The sequence below is a fragment of the Schistocerca serialis genome, chromosome 4 (assembly GCF_023864345.2).
Source record: "Schistocerca serialis cubense isolate TAMUIC-IGC-003099 chromosome 4, iqSchSeri2.2, whole genome shotgun sequence".
In the NCBI taxonomy this organism is placed as follows: domain Eukaryota; kingdom Metazoa; phylum Arthropoda; class Insecta; order Orthoptera; family Acrididae; genus Schistocerca; species Schistocerca serialis.
This window is the reverse complement of record NC_064641.1, coordinates 536403642-536426084: the sequence shown is the minus strand read 5'-3', so window position 1 is coordinate 536426084 and position 22443 is coordinate 536403642. Positions and strand designations below refer to the sequence as shown.

The window sequence follows — 22443 nt, the reverse complement described above, 5'->3', positions numbered from 1 at the left end:
GGGCAAATGCGTCGTGTTACTGGACGAAATACGCATTTAAAGCCTGAGAAACGTTTGAATATGCCACCCTTAATGTAATATTTACTATTTAAAACAACCGTCGCGTGCACATGACAGATATTAGCAACAAAATGCAATCGTAGACAGCCTTCACGACGGCAATCTCAATAGAAGTTGTGTGTATATCTTTGCTCCACTACCGCAGTCGATGTGGAAACACTTATCGAACTACTTATCGACTCCACGCGACGAGTAGTTCTCTGATACGCCGCTTGGCGGCGGTTGCTTAGACTAGCGTATCTTTGCCAGAAACCTTGTACAAACAGTACCTAAAAAGCCTTGGAGCAGTGGTGTGTAGGTGACGGTATGTTGTGGTATGACTGACAACAAACCGAGTGGTGCAGGTGTTTGTATACACTGTGAACAAACGCCGGTTTGGAATACATCGACTATAATTTTAGAACTGTTCGGGCGATCTTAAGAACACAGCTCTTTTCGTGGACTGGTGTTCCCATCGTGTTGATTCTATTTATTTCCAAGGCTTGGTAGTTATGTGGAGCGAACGTTCATTTCACCAGTAGAATGTTAGTGGCTTCGTGGATCGTGTTCAGCAGTTGTTTCTTAACATGTGTGACCGGTATGTATGCACGCTTGCATTACATTTTGGTATTATATCCATACTGTTGTGTGGCTTATTAGTGGCAAGTTATTATGGCATGAGTAGGCCTGTCAATTTCATTTGTGATCCCTTGTCAGTTGAATGCACGGAAACATTTCCTACGTTTGAATGCGCATTAGATATGCGCAAGCAATTTACTTCCAGAGACTTGTTTGACTTCTGTTTGATTTGTATTTCTCTATTTGCCTTTTAACGTGCCCAGTGCCAGTAAAGATAAATATAAAGTGAAGGGGTAATATTTAAAAATAACATGCATTATTCTTTCTCAATACGTGTATGTACTGATTTGACGAAATGTTATTTTCATCAAGGTAATCTAAAGTCTGGTGTAAAACACCTTCAAAAAATATGGAGAGACTGAAGCTTCTGTATCACAGATAACTGTTATTAAGCTGCTCGTATATATGTTATGAACATAATTGCGATGCTACTGTAGTTAAGCTGTTGTTTGTTTCACGTGTGACTAGTAACGAGCCATAAACAAACGAGTAGTTGGTATCACTTCTTACATGTTGTATTTGAAGCTGGTATGAGTGTGGAGCGTATGGTTTACTGTTAGTTCGTTTCAAACAATTACAACAGCCTGCTTTTGTGTAAAGTGCCTTAGCATTTCATATGAAGGGGTTAAGGAAGTATGAATATATAGCACCTGCTGACTGTAAACACACGAAATGTGTTGTTAGTATCGTATACAATACTTAGAGCGTATGTATTTTAATCATAGTAACAGTGATGGTTGCATGGAACTGTTTGGATTTCGTTGTTCGGTGAACTCAATTAAGTAATTCAACTTCTTCACGATGTAACTTTGTAAAGCAATTTTCGTCTTTCAACCAGGTGTGTCGGCTGCTGATGATTTTACGAAGTTCGGTTGAAGTTTACAGTAGGTGCACCCGTATTTGGAGTTTGAATGTTTTCTTTCTTTTCTTGCTGCTCATATTGTTGACAATGACAAACTGTACGGTGGGCGTAGCCCACAATTCGCCTAGACAGATGTGGAAACTCATTTACAAGCCATAACTTGGGAAAATATAACTTTTTTTTCCACCATGATGAACAGCAGTTACAATAGAGAACTGAATTTTAAAATTCCAAGAATCTTACATGGCCGTTATTTAGTTTGTTTTCTTTTATTCGTGTTTCGGCAAAAGACTAACATCGAGGCGGAATTCACCTGAACAGAAAGATATGAATCAGCAGAGTTCTCTTAGGCGCCACCCCAAAAGCGTTCATCAGCCTACCATTGCCTTTGGATACTGGGGGCATGAGGACCTTGGTTTAAAATATTCATTTAAGTGGCCAACTGATTCAGTTCTCCTGTTAGTAGTAACGAATGTTAAAATCGTTCATTGTGCATATCCGTTCTTGGTCAACTAAGGCAATGTTATGTTTTTTGAGAATGATGTCCTCGAGCCGCAAAATCCCATGAATTCCTAACCTCGGGTATTTCGAGTCGCAATTTTTTAACTAGTTGTCAGTGAATAGGCAACACCGTCTCGTAACTAGTAGGCCACACTACTTTGCCTAATGTTGACAGGTCTTCGAGGTGCAGACGCTGCGTCACATGTTGCCGTGACAGGTAGCAGTATAGATGCTGAACGTTGTAGTTATTACTTTTTTCAGGAGGAATTTTGGACAGATCAGTTATCGTTGACTAAAATTGTTTTCAAGTACTGGGGCAACTTTGAAATACAATGCGCATTTTCTTGATTTCTGCGAAACTTGTCACCAAGCCAAGTTAGCCCATTGACGTTTTAATAAAATAAGGTATATTTTGAGGAATGTTGAGCAGAAATGCGAATGTGATAGACTTTGTATTGGGAGATTAAATTGGTAGTACGAAAGTATGTGTTGGATACTGCATCGATTATGTGACGATTGACTACCAGTTAACTGCAGTGATATATCTGTTAAAAAAAATTGAGGAGTTAGTGCTTAATGCATTCGCAAACCCGTAAAATAAATAAAATCTCAAATATGTAAAGACGATTACCAATTAAAGGGAAAGGGCACTTAGACTCATTCGATATACAAAAGAGCGACAATATAATTTTCCACGTAGTGACAGTGTACGGATTTATATTGGCATATTCGGACGGGAATCCAACGCGCAACACGGCGTCATCTCGTACAAACCACTTCTAGTATCAGTATAAACTTTTCAATGTTTTCATTAGTCTGTAGAAACTTTACGAGTTTCCTAATAGGCATCAGTGGAAGTTCCTTTGGAAGGTTTATTTTTTAATTCCTTCTCAACCATGTGGAATTAACTTCTCCGTTATTTATCTCTGAGACTTTTTTTCCCCCTCCAATAATGGTCACTACATCGCCGCTGTGTGGTTTCGGTGTCTTTCGCTGACCAGAATTGGATCAGTGCTCTGCTCATTCTTAGGACAATTGAGTAGGAAGGGAAAGGCATAGAAATGTCCACAGTCCACTGGTATCTCAGATGGCTAATTACTCTCTGGAAAACACTTGTTGCTCTGGGTTCTCAAACGGTCACTGTGGAGTGTGTTCCGCAGTGCATTGTTGTATTCCACTCTTGGGGATCAGTTGTGTGTTAAGACACATCTTTTCCTTTGGACCGAAACACACGCGAGGGAGATCGGTTATCAGGACAAGCATCGAAAAAGATCGTGCGCGACTCACCTTTTCCGTAGGATCGGAATTTCTGGATGACTTGTGGTGGTGTACGCAAATGTACGTATGATGAAATATCTACGTTCAAATCATATTTGGGCCTGATATTCGATCGAGTGTCGTAAACCAAGAGGATTTTCGTCTAGTCGTTACATGAAGGGTTGAATTTGTGTGTCATTGCCCTTTCCTGATACTGTAGTGTATCTGGTATGTTGCAAATACATATTATTTGTATAATAATGGGATGTGTTCGAAGCAAAGCAAAGAGCGGTACTATGCGACATCGTATATGATCAGATTCTCCTAAGAGGAACCAGGCTTATAAGCAGACTTAAGTCGCCCACCGGTGAACTAATATAATCATGCTAATAATAAGCAGTTGTTGCGTATCCAAGTAAAAGAAGCTGTACACCGCCGCTAACCAAAAAACAATGAATTTTTCCTATCATCTGACTTCATATAGTTTCCAGCAGACGTCGTTTTAAAAACGTTGAGAATGAAGTGTCCCTCGGTGGGAACGCGTGATGGGGAGTGGTCATGAGACTGGATTCGCATTCGGGAGGACTGGGGTTCAGTTCCCTATCCGGCCATCCAGATTTAGGATCTACTGACTTTCCCAAAATCGATTAAGGCAAATGGCAGAATAGTTCTCTGATGAAGACACATTTCCTTTCACTGTCCGAGCTTGTGCTCCGTATTTAAATGACCTCGTCATCAAAGGGACGTTAAACACTAATCTTGTTCCCAACGACGAAAGGAGGCAGAGGGAGGTGTGTGCGTGTGCGCGCAAATATGAAGTCAACCTTAAACTTGATGAGAGCATTACTTTACGTCTAGGAATCTAATGCAGAATGCTAAACGTGTAGTTTTCATCTGAGGCAAGAGTAACTTCGGACTTGCCCGGCAAATCGTAGATCACAGTTCATGGTGTACATCTATATACTACTGTATTTACGTATAAAGTGTACAGCGAAGGTACCAATATTATTCATAGGCTGACCTTTTCGTTTCGTGTACTAAGCAGCAAGTGACACTCTACACTGAGGTGTGGGATACCTCCTAATATCGTGTCAGACCTCCGTTTGCTAGACGTAGTGCAGCAACTTGACGTGAAATTGACTTTAACAAGTCGTTGGGAAGTACTCTGCAGAAATGTTGAGCCGTGCTGGTTGGATAGGATGTCAGAGGAGAGATTACCACAGAGAATTATGGAATGGGAGCCACCAGGAAGAACGAAAAAGAGGGAGACTGCCGACCACATGGATTAAAGGAATTCAGACCTCTGTGAGAAGAAGAAACATTGAAGAAAATTTATGGACAGATAAACAAAAATGGAGGCTGAAAACAAATTTGCTGTGTAATCTTGGGCTACCGGAAAATGTAAATGTTACATTGTGAAACCGTATAATAAATAAAAAATAGAGTATGCTGTCTATCGTGGGGATCCCTGACAGCTTTCGTCAGAGTACAATCGGAGAAGCGGCCGATGTTGTTGGTGTATCATTTGTCACATGCCATTTAATTTTTTTCGCTTGAAACATGTGACAGCAAAATTTGTGAATTTAGAACAAAAGCAGAGGCGAATGCGAGTTGCTGACGAGTCGCTAGATGAATTCAACAATAATACAGGACGACGTAACGGGTGGCGAAGCAAGGGTTTAGGAATGTGACGTCGAAAATAAAACTCAATCAACCTAGTGGTAGCATTCAATATCGCCAAGACCGAAAAGAGCTCGAACAAGTCCAGTCATATGTGGAAGTATGCGCACTATGTTCGTAGTTTTTAACAGCATAGTTATTGCAAAAACGTCGAATCGCCAGTAAAAACATAACGCCGTTTGCATTAAGCAAACCAAAATAAAGGCTAAACAATTCGAGTCTTTTGCGCCACGCAGTCTCTTACTTCGTCGTCCGTTCTTGGATTTTTAGCAAAAGATAATACTGTAATGATGCTCCAGCCTCCATATTACCCAGACTTGTTTCGATGTGACCTTTTTGTTTCCAGAAATAAAGCCTCGCTGTTTCACGAATATAGATGGGATTAAAAACGCAGCTGATACGCAAAGGTAGTTCTAGAAATGTTTCGGGGAACGGAAAAGGCGCGGGCATATCTGATGGCAACTATTTTGAAGGGGGTAACGTTATCGAGTAGGGGTCTCCAGAATGCGGTCAGCGAATGAATGTTACCCGGCCTGCGCTTGAGAGAACGTTTTTTAAAATAGCGCACGTATCTTCCCACTTGTTTGACTCTGTTGTTATTTCAAATTTTCTTTCTTTCGAATACGTATGAAATATGTCCGTTCGCACTAAAAAGAGGAAAGTGAATAGTGAGTGTTGTGTCTTCAGTACAACATGGGCCGTAAAATATTTCGATATAGAGGAAGACAACAAACCAATATATGTTACATGTAAAGAAATTATTGCTGTTCTTAATCCATTAAGGACCAAGCATTAAAATAATACATTTTTCTAAAAAAAATGTTTATTTGAACTAATTGTACACTAATATAGACATAAATATACAATAAAGAAATATACAGGTCCTAATGAAAGTACTGCAAAATGTTGCGTTTACGCAACTTTGGTACTATAAGGAGTCTTATTTCGTTCTCTTATGATATGACTGAAAACAGTTTAATGGAGATGCACATTACACTTTTTGCATTTGTAAATTGTTGTACTCTTACATAACCTACATCTTCTTCTTGCTTTGCTTTCCTCCTCTGTTATTATGTGGTCTACATCATCATAGTGTATTTCTTTCGGAAGAGAGCATTTGTAGGGACATCCGTAAGTGCATTTTCCTGTGTCTTGAGAGATTGCAGTTTCACTGTGTCCTTCATTCTCGCCTACAGTATCTTCTAATTTCATTAGGATCTTGCATAAGTATGATCGAAATTCAAATTGTGACATATTTCCTTCATTTGCAAGATTGTATATTTCCCATGAATTACACTATCAAAGTTGGTGAAGACAGGCCACCGCCATTTCGTGCCTCTTATCCGAATTCTGTAATTGGCAATAGCATTATCGTGTAAATCACTACCAACCATATGTTGACCGTACTGAGCGATTACCCTGGGTTCGAGCATAGACATACTTTTCTTCGCGACTGTACTCTTTTGCATTCGCTAAAGGCTGGATGGTGCCGTTGTCATTCCACTTTACCGTCATGACTTCAGTTTTGTCGTCAAATAGAAAGTCAAACACACTCTTCCCTTTTTTCTCCATGCTTGAGGTGGATTCCAAAGGGCACTGTGCTGTGCGGTTCTCCCGAATAGTGCCAGTGGCAAAAACCTCTTTTGTTTTAAAATACGAAATAAAGAATAAGAGGAAAGGATATCAAAATATATACAATGCCAAGGCGGGTTTTCAGCCAGAGAGAGAAAATTGAGATGTTTCACATCGTGCCATCTTGCTACCATTAGAAATGACTTTGTACAAGTAGCTATTTGAACTGCGTAAACACCACAGCCGGCCGAAGTGGCCGTGCGGTTAAAGGCGCTGCAGTCTGGAACCGCAAGACCGCTACGGTCGCAGGTTCGAATCCTGCCTCGGGCATGGATGTTTGTGATGTCCTTAGGTTAGTTAGGTTTAACCAATTCTAAGTTCTAGGGGACTAATGACCTCAGCAGTGGAGTCCCATTGTGCTCAGAGCCATAAACACCACAATTTGAAGCCAAATAGCCGGCCGAAGTGGCCGTGCGGTTAAAGGCGCTGTAGTCTGGAACCGCAAGACCGCTACGGTCGCAGGTTCGAATCCTGCCTCGGGCATGGATGTTTGTGATGTCCTTAGGTTAGTTCGGTTTAACTAGTTCTAAGTTCCAGGGGACTAATGACCTCAGCAGTTGAGTCCCATAGTGCTCAGAGCCATTTGAACCATTTTTTTGAAGCCAAATCTGACAGGTTTTTTCTTTGATGAACATCTTGCTGGAATGTCTCGAAATAAGGGACCATTTCTTCGTCAAAAGACAAATTATATGAAAATATTCCATATTGAAGATTTTTCCATTGATTATATCAAAGATTGACTTCACTTTAGAAAACTTGTCAGTTTTATCCAGTCTGTCATTATCAGACAAATGGATGTTTTGTTTGATTGACAAGAATTTATCACGACTTATGCAACTTCTTACAGTTTGTAATCCTTTGTCTTCATCTTTCGACCAGTCCAGTTTCGTTGCAGGTAATGTGTGATATCCTGGAAGAATCGTTATTCCTATAAACTGCTTCAGCAATGGAACACTTATTTGAAATGAACAGCGATTATTATCTTGTGCATATTTATTTGTGTATTCAGTAATTTTAGAAAACGCTTCTGAGTCAAAGTAAAGTGAAAAAAAATTCATAAGGCTATTCTTTATGTCTTCTGCCTTGGTTAGCTCCACTGTTGGTGAAGAAGTGTGAGTTGGTTGAACCTTCTTCCAGTTCGGAACATCTTCATTTCTTTTCGTTACATTCACACCAATTCGTTTTCTTTTCCTAGCAGGTGCACTGGGTTCTGACCCTACAGCTGAATTCACTTTGTCTAGCGCTCTGTGTGCATGTATTTCAAATGTATCAGCGATATCAATTGCTTCCTCTTCCTCAACGAGAAGATCTTCATCAGTGTCTTCTTCATCTGTGATCTGCTCAACATCAGGTGGAATGTACGTGCAATCGATGCTGTCTGCAACCTCAAGTTCATCTTCATTCAATATCTCCCTAAGTTCCGCAGTAGATAGGAGTTTCGTTTAATAATTAGACATTCCTAAACAAGCAGTAATCCCTGCATGTACCGTCTGCATTTGTTTACAGCAGAACTGTGGCAAATTACTATTCAATTCGTAATACGCAAAAGTAAATAAAATGCAAAATTTCAACAAAACTGACTTGCCGGTAGCGTATATTTGATCAGAGTTATTGTTCCATCTGTAAACACACTGAAACTGCAACCAACCTGAATTAATATCTTTCAAACAAAGGCTAACAGTAATAAACTGTTCGGACAACAATGGAATACCGATATGTTATTATGGTAGAATGAAGCAGCCTTGTTTCACAAATATACTTGGCGGTCCCAAAGTTGCGTAAACGCAAGATTATTGTAAATAGCAAAAAAATAATTCAAATTCTGACGTCTCTAAACAGTAATGTAGTATGATAACAGAAGTTTGAAAGAAGTTCATTGTATAAAATTTTTTTAAAAATGATCACGTGCTAATTAGGAAAGAAAATGAAAACTTTCGCAGTGAAATACACAAATTTAACTGGTAGTTTGAAAATTCACGGTGGTCAACATTACGGTCAATGATATAATTAAAATGCCTAAATTAGTTTTTCAGATGTCCTCTTAATGTTGTAATAAAGAAATTTGAAATTTGTGCAACACATTTTATATAAAAAAAATTACGAATGAAATGTTGCGTTAGCGCAACTTTGGGCCTTGATAGGTTAAGCAATACACTACGAAAAACGCTTGGTACACAGTTTGATAAGGAGATGCATTTTACTTGCCGAGGCAATTAGTCTTTCCGAAAATACAATGGTGCGTCGAGTTCAAGGTATGGTTTGTAATTCATACAAACAGTTATAAGAAAAGCCATCTTAAGTTTGCTTGGTAGTCAGTAGCCCTGGATGAACCTACAGACATGTCTGACACTGCTCAAGTGATGGTGATTTTAGAGGCATACGAAGCTACTGAAGATCTAGCAGATCAGATTTCCTTGCAAGGTATGGAGGGAGAAATATGTGTGGAAAATATGCAATGCGATTGTCAGATACCCGAAGATCTTGAGATCTTATCCTCAGAGAAGAAGGAGAAAAGGAAGACCGAAGGTTGCATGGTGAGTTCGGGTAAAGGAGGCCATGAGAAAGAGAGAAATAGAAGAAGACAGGGATGCATGGGAAGATTGAAACCGATGGCGACAGAAATGTGGGATGTGGCGACGGCTAGAACCCTACTGGTCTCGTTGGAAGATAAAAATGAGAATGTGAAGCCACTGGTGTTACCAGCCCTTGACAATGCACCGTGTCGTTCATCAGGAAGCATTTTCTAAAAAGTCAGTGGACATGTCCTGTGTGGTGAAGCCTGTAATTTATGTTGTCGATTTCGTTACATCGTCAATTCAAGTCTTTCCTAGAAGAGGTAATATCTGTCAACTAATCTGTCATACCACGCGGGAGTGGAGCGGTTAACCTGTGGTAAAATTTTGCCAAGCTTCTTTACCTTGAGAACAGAGCTTGAAATATTTCTGGATGAGAAAAACGGTCTTTTGGAAGTCCTGCCGGACAAAGAATGGCTATCGTTTGTTGGCTAGTGTTACTCTCCGTTTGAATGAAAAATTTGAAGGAGAGGGCAATATTATTTATGGCATTTACACACATGGTAAAGCTTTCAGACACACCGCGAGACAGCACATTTTCTCGCACTTCACCAATCGCCAGTCGTTGAATGGTGGACATGGTTCAGGTTTTCCACTTTGGAATGGAATTTGTCGGTGATCTGAAGAAAAGGCGCTCTTCCAGGTTCTCAGAGTTAAAAGTTCTTTCCAAGGAGATCCAAATTTCTAGTATCCATTTTCTTATTAAATGGAAGATGTTCAAGCAGCATTGCAAATAGAAATCATTCATCTGCTCTGCAGAACGATGAAACAGTGAAGGTCGCATTTAAAGAACAAATCCTTGTTCAGTCTTACAAATTTCTTCCTAAAGAAGACAACTCCAAGATCAAAGACTTCTGCGCGAGGTTTGTTATCTGTACTTGGCGCTGACTACGGTGTGAACAAACCTTTTCTTTGCTGACATTTAAAATGTGTAAATACTGAAAGAACCTGAATGTCGAACATTTATGGGATATTTCCAGAATGAGATTTTCACTCTGCAGCGGAGTGTGTGCTGATATGAAACTTCCTGGCAGATTGAAACTGTATGCCGGACCGAGACTCGAACACGGGACCTTTGCCTTTCGCGGGCAAGTGCTCTACCAACTGAGCTACCCAAGTACGACTCACGCCCCGTCCTCACAGCCGTACTTCCGCCAGTACCTCGTCTCCTACCTTCCAAACTTTACAGAAGCTCTCCTGCGAACCTTACAGGATAGCACTCCTGAAAGAAAGGTCCCGAGTTCGAGTCTCGGTCCGGCACACAGTTTTAATCTGCCAGGAAGTTTCATTTATGGGATATTTTACTCATACAACAGACTTAAGTTAGAGCCACAGTCTGAGAAAATTTTGGATCCAAAAGCTAAATTTCTTATCTCTCGCTAAACGGAGGCCTAGTAAAGAGTAATAAAGTGTAATTGACGGTTTCACTGAATACTTGATTTTTGTTAAAGACAATAAATAGCTTCATAATTTTCTTCCTGGATTTCCGAGGAAATATGTTATTCGGTCCCACTGAGATTCAAAACTTGATATGTGGCCCTCGAGGCCTAGCAATTTTGCGACTGTTGTTGCGGAGGAGTAAATAAGTCTGTTCAAAAACAGAAAAAAATCCATTATTCTTTTGAACACCTCTGGCTTGATATGAAGCCAAGTAGGGCTTTCGTTACTTACGCAAGTAAAGTCTTTTTGTTAATGAATACTGTGTATGTTGGTTGTAGATTGTAATCCGTTAATGTGACTAGCTTTTTACCAATTGGCATCTCACCCCGTCGTATAAAAAGTGGATCTGTGATGTGCGGAGAGTTTCTTGGAATTCTATGAGTGACAAGACTCAATTTCCAGCGTTATCTGAACAATCTATCGTGTTCAGACCACAACGAACATTTAGGCGGCGACGTTGTTATCTTGCTGCAGCGTTCCATTATCAGATTGACGGGGACAGGCATGCCCTGCCGTATGACAAGTCCGTTCAAGGCTGCTGGCAACCTGGCGGTCTAGATACAGCCGGGGCAGTAATTCTAATTAACAACTCCGCGCTGCTGCCCGCCTCTCTTGAATGGCAGCTGTCTGCCTTTGCTTACTCGCACTCGAGCTGCAGTTGCGCTCTGACGACGACATTCGTGAGACCTGGTGGCAAGGAGCCTGTACTCCAGGCTTCCTCGAATACCATCGCTTTTTACGTACGTTCTAAAAAGGTCAAGTGCTTGAAGAGCTCGCTCGTATGACCACTAAGGACGTGGCGCCTGAGCAATAATGCGGTGACGAGAAACACTCCATGACGCTGACAGCCCTCCCGAGCAGTATTCTGCTTGTTGGCTAATTAGACTGTAATTTCTGCGTAAAACATAGAGTAAAACTGTTGGAATGTTCTACCTCGTGACAACAGTATCGCAGTGCCTTTTAGTGGGAGGGTACTTGAAAATGTTGACTATTATCTGTTGTAGAATCATAACGTTAAGCTCGACAGTTTCACTTCTGCTATTCAAGCAGCAGATAGCATACGTGTGCCCCCAGCTATTTCCTTAATGTCCTACAGTGAACCATTATCTCCGTCACATTGTAAACTAGCAGTGCTTTTCTTCCCCATTTCTGTTTCCGTTTTCTTCCTTTCACACCAACTGCTACTCTTAGCCTATTATTTCTCTCTCTTCCTCAGGCCTGCGAACTTCTCCCCATTGATGCCTTATTGCACTGTTGTCATAGGTTTGTTAGTTTGATTACTCACATTAAACAAGCACATTACGAGGAGATTGCTTAATGTTAATAACTCTGACATTTCTTAAATCTCAGGTGTTCATTATTATTATTATTACATTGCAGGATTGTCAGTTTTGCTGTATTCCTGTTGTCTTCTGCTAAACCACTCTATTTGTGTATACCACGCGCTCTGTTATTTTGTTGACGTGTCTTTCAAGAACGTCGGGTCTGCCGCGCTTACGTCTGCCAGATGGATTCCAGTCAAATTTTTTCTTTGACCACCAATGATAAGGCATTCGTAACAAATGCACATAGCAATTTAACGATTTTCTGTCAACTCTGTCTATCACGGTTGCATTTGCCCTTATTCGAGCTCTTACTTCGTCGTTCTTTTTCACATTTCTTGATATTGTTTTTTTTTTTTAATCTTAATGGACTTAACTGCTAAGGTCATCAGTCCCTAAGCTTACACACTACTTAACCTAAATTATCCTAAGGACAAATACATACACACACACACACACACACACACACACACACACACACACACACACACACAAGCCCGAGGGAGGACTCGAACCTCTGCCGGGACCACCCGCACAGGCCATGGCTGCAGCGCCTTAGACTGCTCTCTTGATAATTACGCCCTCCTTCGTAAATAATCCATTTCCATAGCTATTTGTCTTCTTTTGAGATCAACATTTATAATCCATAATTCTGATCGCTAGAATAGGACAGATTCAACAATTAGCCTACCCACTTCTTTCTAATTGTTGTTAGAAATGTTCGTGTCCCACCAAAAAGAAATCATACACCCTATAACTGTAGTCCCCATTGGGCATATTCCTGATACAAAGGTCGTAATATGAACTCAGGATCATTTTCATCTTGTGCTAATAACCTAGAATGAACTGATCATTGTCAAAATTTCATTAACTCCTCTACATCATTAACAATGATTCCCATTCCTTCACAGATGTTCTTCCACCTGCAGAGAACAACTTCTATATATGTGCTGAATAGGATGTCTTAGCCCTTTTGTGACATTAATGGACTCAAGTAATTTTGACCGTCTTTTAATATGTACCCTATTATCTCTGTGAATTTCAATAATTATGTGCAAAAGATTGTCATCTGTATCTTTCATAGCATCCCAGTGTTTTTCTGTAGGAACCGTTCCGTAAGCTTTCGCTAAATCTACAAAGACAGTATGTAACTCCTTCCCCACTGCTATAAATTTCTCCATTAGCTGTTCTAAAATAAAGAGGTTATCTGAACAAGCTCTGTTCTGCCTGAGCCCACTCTTGTCTTCCCCAATATGGTGCCCAACATTCTGCCTTGCTTCCTTACACAAATTTTTGCCAAAAAAAGTGGATCATCGTGCAGTTCACACTAATGCCTCTGTAGCAGTTGATGTCTCTTTTATTACCTGTCTTAAATCTGGAAACCTTATAATCCTTTCCAATCTGATGGAATTTCAATCCTTTGAAAGCAGTTGTTCATCAGGTGCATTATTCTTTTTTTATAAGTTGTGTCCCCCAGGTTTCAATAATTCCACAGGAATATTCGTTTTAGCTGATGTGCTGTTCACTTCCTGTATCGTAATCACTTCTTGTATGGCAACAGTCATATTTCGAACAGTTCCTGCAGTCTTACCATCTTCCTCTTTTGTGAACTGGGGTCTGTCTTCAATTAGAAGACCTGTAAAACAATTTTTCCATTTATTTAAAGGAATTAACTTGTTTGCTGCTTTTTTAACCCATTTTCTTCATACTTGTAATTGTCCTTCACACTTCTGTGGCTTATGATCCATCTGTTAAACTATCAGTTTTAATGAATTCCTTCCCAAAAGTTGTGTTTTTCTGATGTAATCCCGAAACTTAACTCTTGATTTATTGCATGGTAATTTAGTGTATCTTGAGGTGACCTAATTGATAAACATTTTTTTGTATAAATTCTTCCTTTCCCAAATCAACTTCTACATGACTGCTTTGCAGTTCACATCGAAGTACTTGATAGAGGGTTCATAGAACCAGTTTGGCCATTTCTCGACCTACTCACTTTCGAATAGCAAGTGGGGAAAAATGAACATCTAAATCTTTATTCATGAGCACTGACTTCCCTTATTTTATGTCAGCGGACCTTTCTAACTATGTAGGCGAGAGTTAACAAAATATTTTCATTTTTGATAGAGAAAGATGGTGATTAAAACTTCCTGGAAAGATTTCGCCGCAACGAAACATGGCTCTTGTTTTAAAGATTTCCATTTCAACTCACTTATTATATGTGACATTCTCTCCCCTGTTCCGCTATAATACGAAAAGAGCTGCCCGTCTTTCAACTTTTTTCAGTATCCTCTCTCAGTCCTATCTGCTAAGGATCGCATATTTCACAGCAACGCTCAGAGAGATTTCGGGCAAGCGTTTTGTAATAATCTCTTCAGTAGATTTGTCCGCAGCTCGTGGTCTAGTGGCTAGCGTTGGTGCGTCTGGATCACGGGGGTTTGATTCCCGGCCGGGTTGGGGATTTTCTCCGCCTGGGGACTGGGTATTTGTGTTGTCCTCATCATTTCATGCTCATCATCATTCATGAAAGTGGAAAGATTGGACTGAGTGAAGATTGTGAATTTGTACGGGCGCTGATAGCCGCACAGTTGAGCGCCCAACAAACCAAACATCATCTTCAGTAGATTTGATTACTTAATAAGAGTACTGTCAATAAAGTGCAGTCTTCGGTTGGTTTTTCCTCACAGAAGTTCTCCGCAGTACTTCCGGTTTGTAATTCGTAATTGTAATTCCCGAATCGACAATCCATAACAATTCATAAATTTGTATGATTTACTCGACATAACTCGCGGAACCATGGTTAAGCCCTACTTGTACATCATGGAATAGTTTGTGAAAACGTACTCTGCTGAAAGGTGTTGGCCTAGTACACAAGCCCTCACCGCAGTAAATTTTTGGCAGGTTTTTTTTTTTTTGGGGGGGGGGGGGGGTGAGGGGGAGTCGTCAATCTTCTGACTGGTTTGATGCCGCCCACCGCAGATTCCTCTCCTGTGCTAACCTCTTAATCTCAGAGTAGCACTTGCAGTCTACTTCCTCAATTATTTGCTCGATGTATTCCAGTCTCTGTCATCCTCTACAGTTTTTGCCCTCTATAGCTCCCTCTAGTGCCATGGAAGTCAATATTTTCCACATATTCCTTTCCTCTCCGATTCTGCGCAAAATATCCTCATTCGTTACCTTATCAGTCCACCCAATTTTCAACATTCTTCTGCAGCACCACATCTCATAGTCTTTGATTCTCTTCTGTTAAGGGTTTCCCACAGTCCATGATTCACTACTATACAATACTATGTTCCAAACGTACATCCTCAGAAATTTCTTCCTCGAATAAAGGCCCATGTTTGATACAAGTAGATTTCTCTTGGCGGAATGCCCTTTTTGCCAGTGCTAGTCTGCTTTTGATGTCGTCCTTGCTCCGTCCATCATTGGTTAATTTGCCGCCTAGGTATCAGAAGTTCTTAACTTCATCTGCTTCGTGTTCATAAATCCTAATGTTACGTTTCTCGCTGTTCTCACTTCTGCTACTTCTCAGTACATTCGTCTTTTTTCGCTTTGCTCTCTGTCTATATTCTGTACTCATTAGATCGTTCATTCCAATCAGCATATCAAGTAATTCTTCTTCACTTTCACTCAGGATAGTACTGTCATCAGCGAATCGTATTTTAGATATTCTTTCACCTTGAATTTCAGTTCCACTCCTGAACATTTTTTTTTTATTTCCGTCATTGCTTCTTCGATGTACAGGTTGAAAAGTTTGCGACCTGACCTGAGACAGTGAATTGTTGCCAAGAAGGAAATAAATCCACAGAAACAAATCATTTGATGAATCAGTGCTGATCAGCAACGGTGATATCATACGGATAGCGCGAAAAAGAAATGCAGGAGATAATTGCAGCAGTCGTATTGTTATCTGTTTCTAAATGTCAGACCTAGAAAGAGTGTAGAGTTATCAAACTTACCGCCGGGCAGGAATGGAACCATATGCACGCTTTTTGTCTCACTGTATTTTGTAAAGTTCTCGATTTACTTCCATGTATTTCTTCACTTTCGGGCCAAGTATAAACGACATATGTTGGAATCACAAGTCCGCGTAACAAGCATTAAATTTGTAATCTGTTGGAAATGCTCTAAAATATTTGAATTATTGGTGAAGCACCTTTGTGTAGCAATTCCATTGTAAAACGCAAGGAACCTAGAAGCTACCAGGACATGCTGAAAAGTAAAGCCTCCGCATTTTTTACGTGAAAACTCAAAAGCTTTTTAAATAAAACAAACCGTATTAACATATTACATCATTATTATTTCAAGTCTATACCTTTATTTCCCAACATAATAACCCTGGAGACGAGCACTTTCTCGCAACGATAGATCAGTTTGTTGACATCGTCACTGTAGAATGTTTGACTTTGTTGACGGAGCCACACTCTCACTTCTGCTTGCACCGCTTCATCACTATCAAAGAGAAGTCCCCGAAGTTTGGAAACAGGTGAAAATCGGATGGGACCAAGTCGGGACGGTAAGGAAGGTGATAGACGACAGTGAACCTAAGACATCGGATTGTTGCACAAGTCGCAGCGCTCATGTGTGGTGTGGCGTTGTCATGCTGAAGTGTGTGGACAAACTCTTAGAGTTTGTGCTTTCAGTTTTATGAGGGTCTCGAAGTGCCTTGCGGTGCTTACTGTGGCGCCTTTAAGTATGAATTCCAAATGCGCCACACATTGAACATACCAGAACAATGTGAGGATGACTTTTCTGATGATGGCATGATCTTGAAATGTTTTGATGTCGGTCATTCTTTGTGGGGTGAAAATGGTGATCCTAGCTTTCTTTACTTGTCACAGTGTCGTTAAGAAATCCATTTACCCTTACGCTCGAAACGCAAAAGAAATTATTGACTGATGTCTTTTTCTGTACCGCAGTTCTGCAGTGATGGCCCGTACACGCTCTCGTGAGATGTCTTTCTTACATGGGAGCTGTGTCCGTGTTATTCGGCGGTTTTCTCTGACAAGTTCAGCAACACAGTTCCGACTATTCTCGGTTGCTGTACGTGATCATCCACGTCGAGCTATGTCACGCACACGTTGAGGTTTGCGCGGCCGTTTCGTTCATTACGAGCACGAACGACCCAGCATTGCACATTACTGATGTCGATACAATCATCACGGTAAACAGATTTCATTCTTCTCTGGATTCCAATTGGAGGCATGTTTTCTGCGGTTAGAAACTGTATTGCAGCAGGCTTTTTCTCATGCAGTAACAGTAACGGTACACACCGTCATGTTATACACTACAATTCGGAGCCCTCTAGCGGTAGATGGTTGCAAGTTGCGTCAGCGAAGGTGGAAGGCCGACAGAGACGCAAAGCTGGGAAAGTCGACCGAGCAATATGCGTGACATGTAATACGTCCACCAGTATTGAGAACAGAATAAAGAATTCTGTCGCCATCTTTATCATTTTCATCGCAGATAGTCCAGTACTGTTGATATTTCATGACTTTTTGACATTTAAAGTAAACCAGTCGTCAATCCGAAAATTGTTTTCAACGCTACAGTGCTTTTGTAGGTATGGTATTGTTGGAGGTGTTACATCGTTATCTCCCTCCTGCCTTTGAGGTGACTTACCCAGCCAGTTATAGGGGCACATACAGATTAACGAGGATTCCGAAACGCTGTGGAACTAGGCATCTTTTCCGCACGAGAAACATAGCCAGAGATGAAAGAAGAGATAAGTGATAGATAAAAATCATAGGATTGACAACTTTTAACAGCCCTCTGTGTAAAACGGTAAGCTGTAATAGCAGGAGCACATAGTAAGCACGTCGTCGTCCTTTTCTTATTCTTATTCTTCCTCTTCTTGTGCCCTTTCTGTGCTCCCGAACGTTGGCTCGTCAGTCATGCGGCAGATCAAATTGGCATTGGTGCTTCGAAACCCTTACACATTCTTCTCTGTCGTCCAAACATGATTTTTCTCTTATCCCAAAAAACACTTCTCCATTCTCATCCTGTGGTATCAATTTCCAACAAAAGTTTGTTTCCTCTAATAATAAGGCCAAGGTACTAGGTACGAGAGTTCACATTCGCATGTCAATCTGTGAAAGATTTTAATGTTATTTACCCATTTCTAGTCTACTGTAACCAATTGGTTCTTCGGTAGACATTTTGAATGTTTCAGTGGATGTAGAACGTAACCGAATTTGTTTCGTTTGACGTGGGTGGTGGTGACGACGGCGATGATGATGATTGTTGTTTTTTATAGTGATTTTATGCTATTTATTTTCATATTGCGTGACTGATGATATTACTACTAAGCGGTATTCTTGTTCTATTGAAATTTGCCCAAACTACCTCTGTTAAAAAACTAAACTCCTCCCGAACAGATCTTGAAGGCCCAACGGTACCGACCTGTCACCGTGTCATCCTCAGCCGATAGCCGTCACTGGATGCGGATACAGGGGGGCATGTGGTCAGCACACCGCTCTCCCCGCCGTATGTCAGTTTCCGAGACTGTAGCCGCTACTTCTCATCAAGTATCTTGTCAGTTTGCCTCACAAGGACAGCTTGCCAATAGCGCTCGGCAGACCGGATGGTCACCCATCCCAAGTGCTGCCCAGTGATCTGACGGGAACCGGTGTTATCTCTGCCGCAAGGCCGTTGGCAGCTACCTCTGTTCTGTAGCTAATTTCTCGGTTGAGTCGCTCTCTTCCGAATCGTATACCAAGGATACTGGAATAAAATTCTTTTGTGTGCGTATTGTGTGTTTAAACAATAATAATAATAATAATAATAATAATACGGAATGTAAGACTACGAACGCCTGCAGCACTAACGAAATAAAGATATTCTGTCGAGTCAGGAGAAATCCATCTTGTTTGACAAACAGAGTATCTTTTGACAATAAACTGACAAAAGTTTGCTTAATACAATATGTAAGAAAGACATTTCTGTTTGGACGCTTATGTGCCGCAGCGGCAGAAGCATTTATTCGCTCCGTGTCAGCGGGTGGTCACCCACGCACAAGTGATACCACAGAGTCTATCAGTGGCGCTCATCCGGTGGACATTAGCAGGCTGTAAGCCGGTGTCGTGAGTGGCCATTCTTATTCTGAGGTCTCCGCAGGGATGTAGTTTCCTACACAGTCGCACAAGGATCCAAGATAGGCAATAATGACGGTTGCTGGGCGATGTAAGACAAAAAGATCTACATCCAAATTTCGAAAGGCACTTCTATTGCGTTTAGCGGAGGGCAGGTCCTATTTTTTGTACCATTGTTACACCCCGACTCCCCCATCGGCGCCCCTCTTTCCCTTTCTCCTCTACAGAATGGTGCAGCGCGAGAGGAACCTAGGAACTTACGCTCCTGGGATTTTAACAATGAAGCATATTATGCTGTACAACGCCTCCCTTGCATTTGGTGAAACATTATTAGTGCCTCTTCTCGATACACCTAAGAAAAATTCAGGCAGAATAAAGATATCAGAGTGTTCAAAACGCTTCTCGTCAGATGACCACTGAACTGATCTCCTCGTTCGCATATGAGAATGATGTACACGTCATGATTTAAATTCCCCGGCGATATCATCCATTTTCAGCGCTCTGAACTTGCAGCTGGAAGTGGAAATTGGCAGCGAACCTGCGAGGTTAAATACCTGTTTCAGCATACTAGATGTACTGCTTTGTGATGACTAAGTTTTGTAAGTTTACCGATCCGGCCGATTAAATGCTTTGGCGTAACCTTTGAAAGCGACATGAAATAGAACTGGAAGGTAAGATAGACTGTACGGCATGCGAATAGTCGACGGTTTATTGGGGGAATCCTAGAAAAGCGTAGATTATTTATTTATAAGAGAGACAGCCTACGGAACACTTTTTCGACACATTCTCGAGTATTGCTCGAGTTTCTGGGACCCCCATTGGGTCTGAAGCGTGTTGCTAGGTGAACTGAAATGGAAATCGCAGGAGGGTAGAAGACGTTCTTTTCGCGAAGCACTGTTGAAAAACTTGAAGAGTACTGGCATTTACGGCAGATAGCTGAACGATCCTATTGCCACTAACGTATATCTCGCCTAAGGACCGCGAAGACAAGGGAAATCAGGACTCGTACGGAAGAAGAGTGTATACAGGATGGTTCGACGCAGTGCAAAAGTTTGTAAAGATGATGCAAGGGAAGTTGTACTGAGAAATAATTGTCAACGAAAAAATTCGATACGTTGCTCCATTTCCATATAATTTAGCAATGAAGTTAGCCAGTCAGGTCGTTGGGAGCGCAAATTCAAGCACTTGCACGCCCTAAAATGTGATAATGCACAGACATATGTGGGTCTTTGAGTTACCACTTGTTTAAACGCTCATTACCAATTAAAAATGTGCCTCTAAGGGAGTTAAAAATTTAAGCTAGATGAGCAAAAGCTACGTCTGTTCGATTTGAGAAAACCAAACACGTTTGGTGACACCGCCTCTGGCAGGTTGCTTGCATTTTCACGCACGATGACCTGCTTGGCTAACTTCAATGCTGAATAGCTTGGAAACACCACAGGGTATGGAATTTTTTCAAAAATGGCTCTGAGCACTTTGGGACTTAACTTCTGAGGTAATCAGTCCCCCAGAACTTAGAACTACTTAAACCTAACCAACCTAAGCACATCACACACATCCATGCCCGAGGCAGGATTCGAACCTGCGACCGTAGCGGTCGCGCGGTTCCAGACTGAAGCGCCTAGAACCACTCGGCCACTCCGGTCGGCTATGGAATTTTTTCTTAACAATTATTTCTCAGCACAAACTCCCCCGCAACACAATCACAAGCTTCTCAGACTGTTGCTACCGCACTGTAGATATTCGTCTTTCCTTTGCTCCATTCCCAAGTGGAACGGGAAACTGAATGACAGTGATACAAGGTGCCGTGCGCCATTCGCCGTATGGATATTTGCGGGGTGTGTTTGTAGATGCAAGATCTTGGAAAGAGAACCTGACACTGTAGAAGGACGTCACAGGCTTTCTACACCGCACGCAAAGTATTTGAACAAGAAACATCCGTTACCATTCTCCCAAATGCCAAAGCGCCAGCAGGGTAAGTCATTAGCTATATAGTGTTTATCGAATAAGTGCGTGCTAGAGACGATGTTCGCGGTAAACAGAACGAGGGAACAGATAATCTCGCAGTTTCTTCCGTGGCCGTAGGATGCCGTACGAAATGGAGCAAAGAAAGCGAATGAGAAGAAGCGAAGAATAAAAAGGAAAAGTGGAGTAGGGTAGAGCACGCCGAGTATTGGAGCCAGCCAGCGGTTGGCGCTTCTCTCGCCCTCCGCTATTCCCCGCTCTGCGATAGGTTTTGCGTGACTGCGGAGCACTTCAGAGGCAGCCCCGGCTGGCGCCGCCTGTGTGCCAGGATATGCGGCCGCCACCGGGCCTCATATGGAAGGGAGGGCGCTGCCTTCAAAGGCGACAGCCGCAGCTCGCCTTGCCGCTATGATTGCCGCGCGCAGTATTTGCTTGTCGCTGGCCTGCCTTATATTGCTCCTGCTCTGTCAGTTCCTTATCAGGTCTTGCTGTACAGTGTCTGGAAGGCCGTTTTCGACGGTAAATAATTCTCTTCATCATTTATACAAGTACTGCACTACTTGACCGAATGACTTTTCTTAGAAGATACAGTGGAACCTCGTTAATAAGGACTAAGTGAGGCCGCAGATCATCGATATTATCGAAAATCCCTAGATTCCGGAAATTAAGAAAAAAGTTAGACTAACAAGGTGTACATACAATACACACTCAGTGACTTTACGTACTAAGATGATCTGTAAGTTTCATTTGCGCCACATTCGCACATTGTTTATGCTTAGTACGATCACAAGGTGTTTCGCCAACATTAGTTCGGCTGATGCTGTGCCCTCCTGGCGATCCAAGTAAACTATTACTTTGTGCAGCTGTGTTGTTGTCTCTGCAGGTACCATAATGTCCTCAGATTAGATGCAAACTTCGCCAGCTAATTTGTCATCGCTATCGTTTGTCTGTAGACGAATGAACGGCGATAATTTCGCCACGAAAGAATCCAAAGTCTTCAACTTTTCCGGTTATTTTTGAAATCTGACGACGTTAAAGTTCAAACAAAATTCAGCAGCAATTTATCTAACAATTCTCCTTTATCCATCCTCTCAGAGCATCGAAATTCTTGCCCGTGGACACACATAATTTCTCTGTGGTGTCGTTTTGCACTCTCAGCAAACAGGGGCGATACAGTACAGTAAGATTCAATGTTAACAAGTTAATAGACACCATGCCAAGATTGTGTACCCATTGGCTGAATTTAAATTCGATTATGATCATTGTTGATCGTTGCCGCTGTTTCTTCCGGATTATCAGTCGGAATGAACAAGAGTTCCCGGAATAATGAGGACCGGATAAACAAGGTCCACTGTAAATAAAAAATACGAGCATTAAGCTACACGTGTGTACTCCGCAAGCAACCGTATGGTGGACAGAGGATATATTGTACTCGTATACTA

General features: G+C 41.5%; 1 protein-coding gene across 1 annotated transcript in view; it reads left to right on the top strand.

Annotated features, from left to right (window-relative positions):
- The first annotated feature begins 344 nt into the window (after positions 1–344).
- Positions 345–22443, top strand: part of LOC126475251 (low-density lipoprotein receptor-related protein 6) — a 327744-nt gene continuing 305645 nt past the window's right edge. Inside the window, exon 1 of the mRNA XM_050102953.1 lies at positions 345–637. Coding sequence (XP_049958910.1) covers positions 583–637 — 55 coding nt within the window. The 5' untranslated portion in view covers positions 345–582. The remainder of the gene's footprint in view (positions 638–22443) is intronic.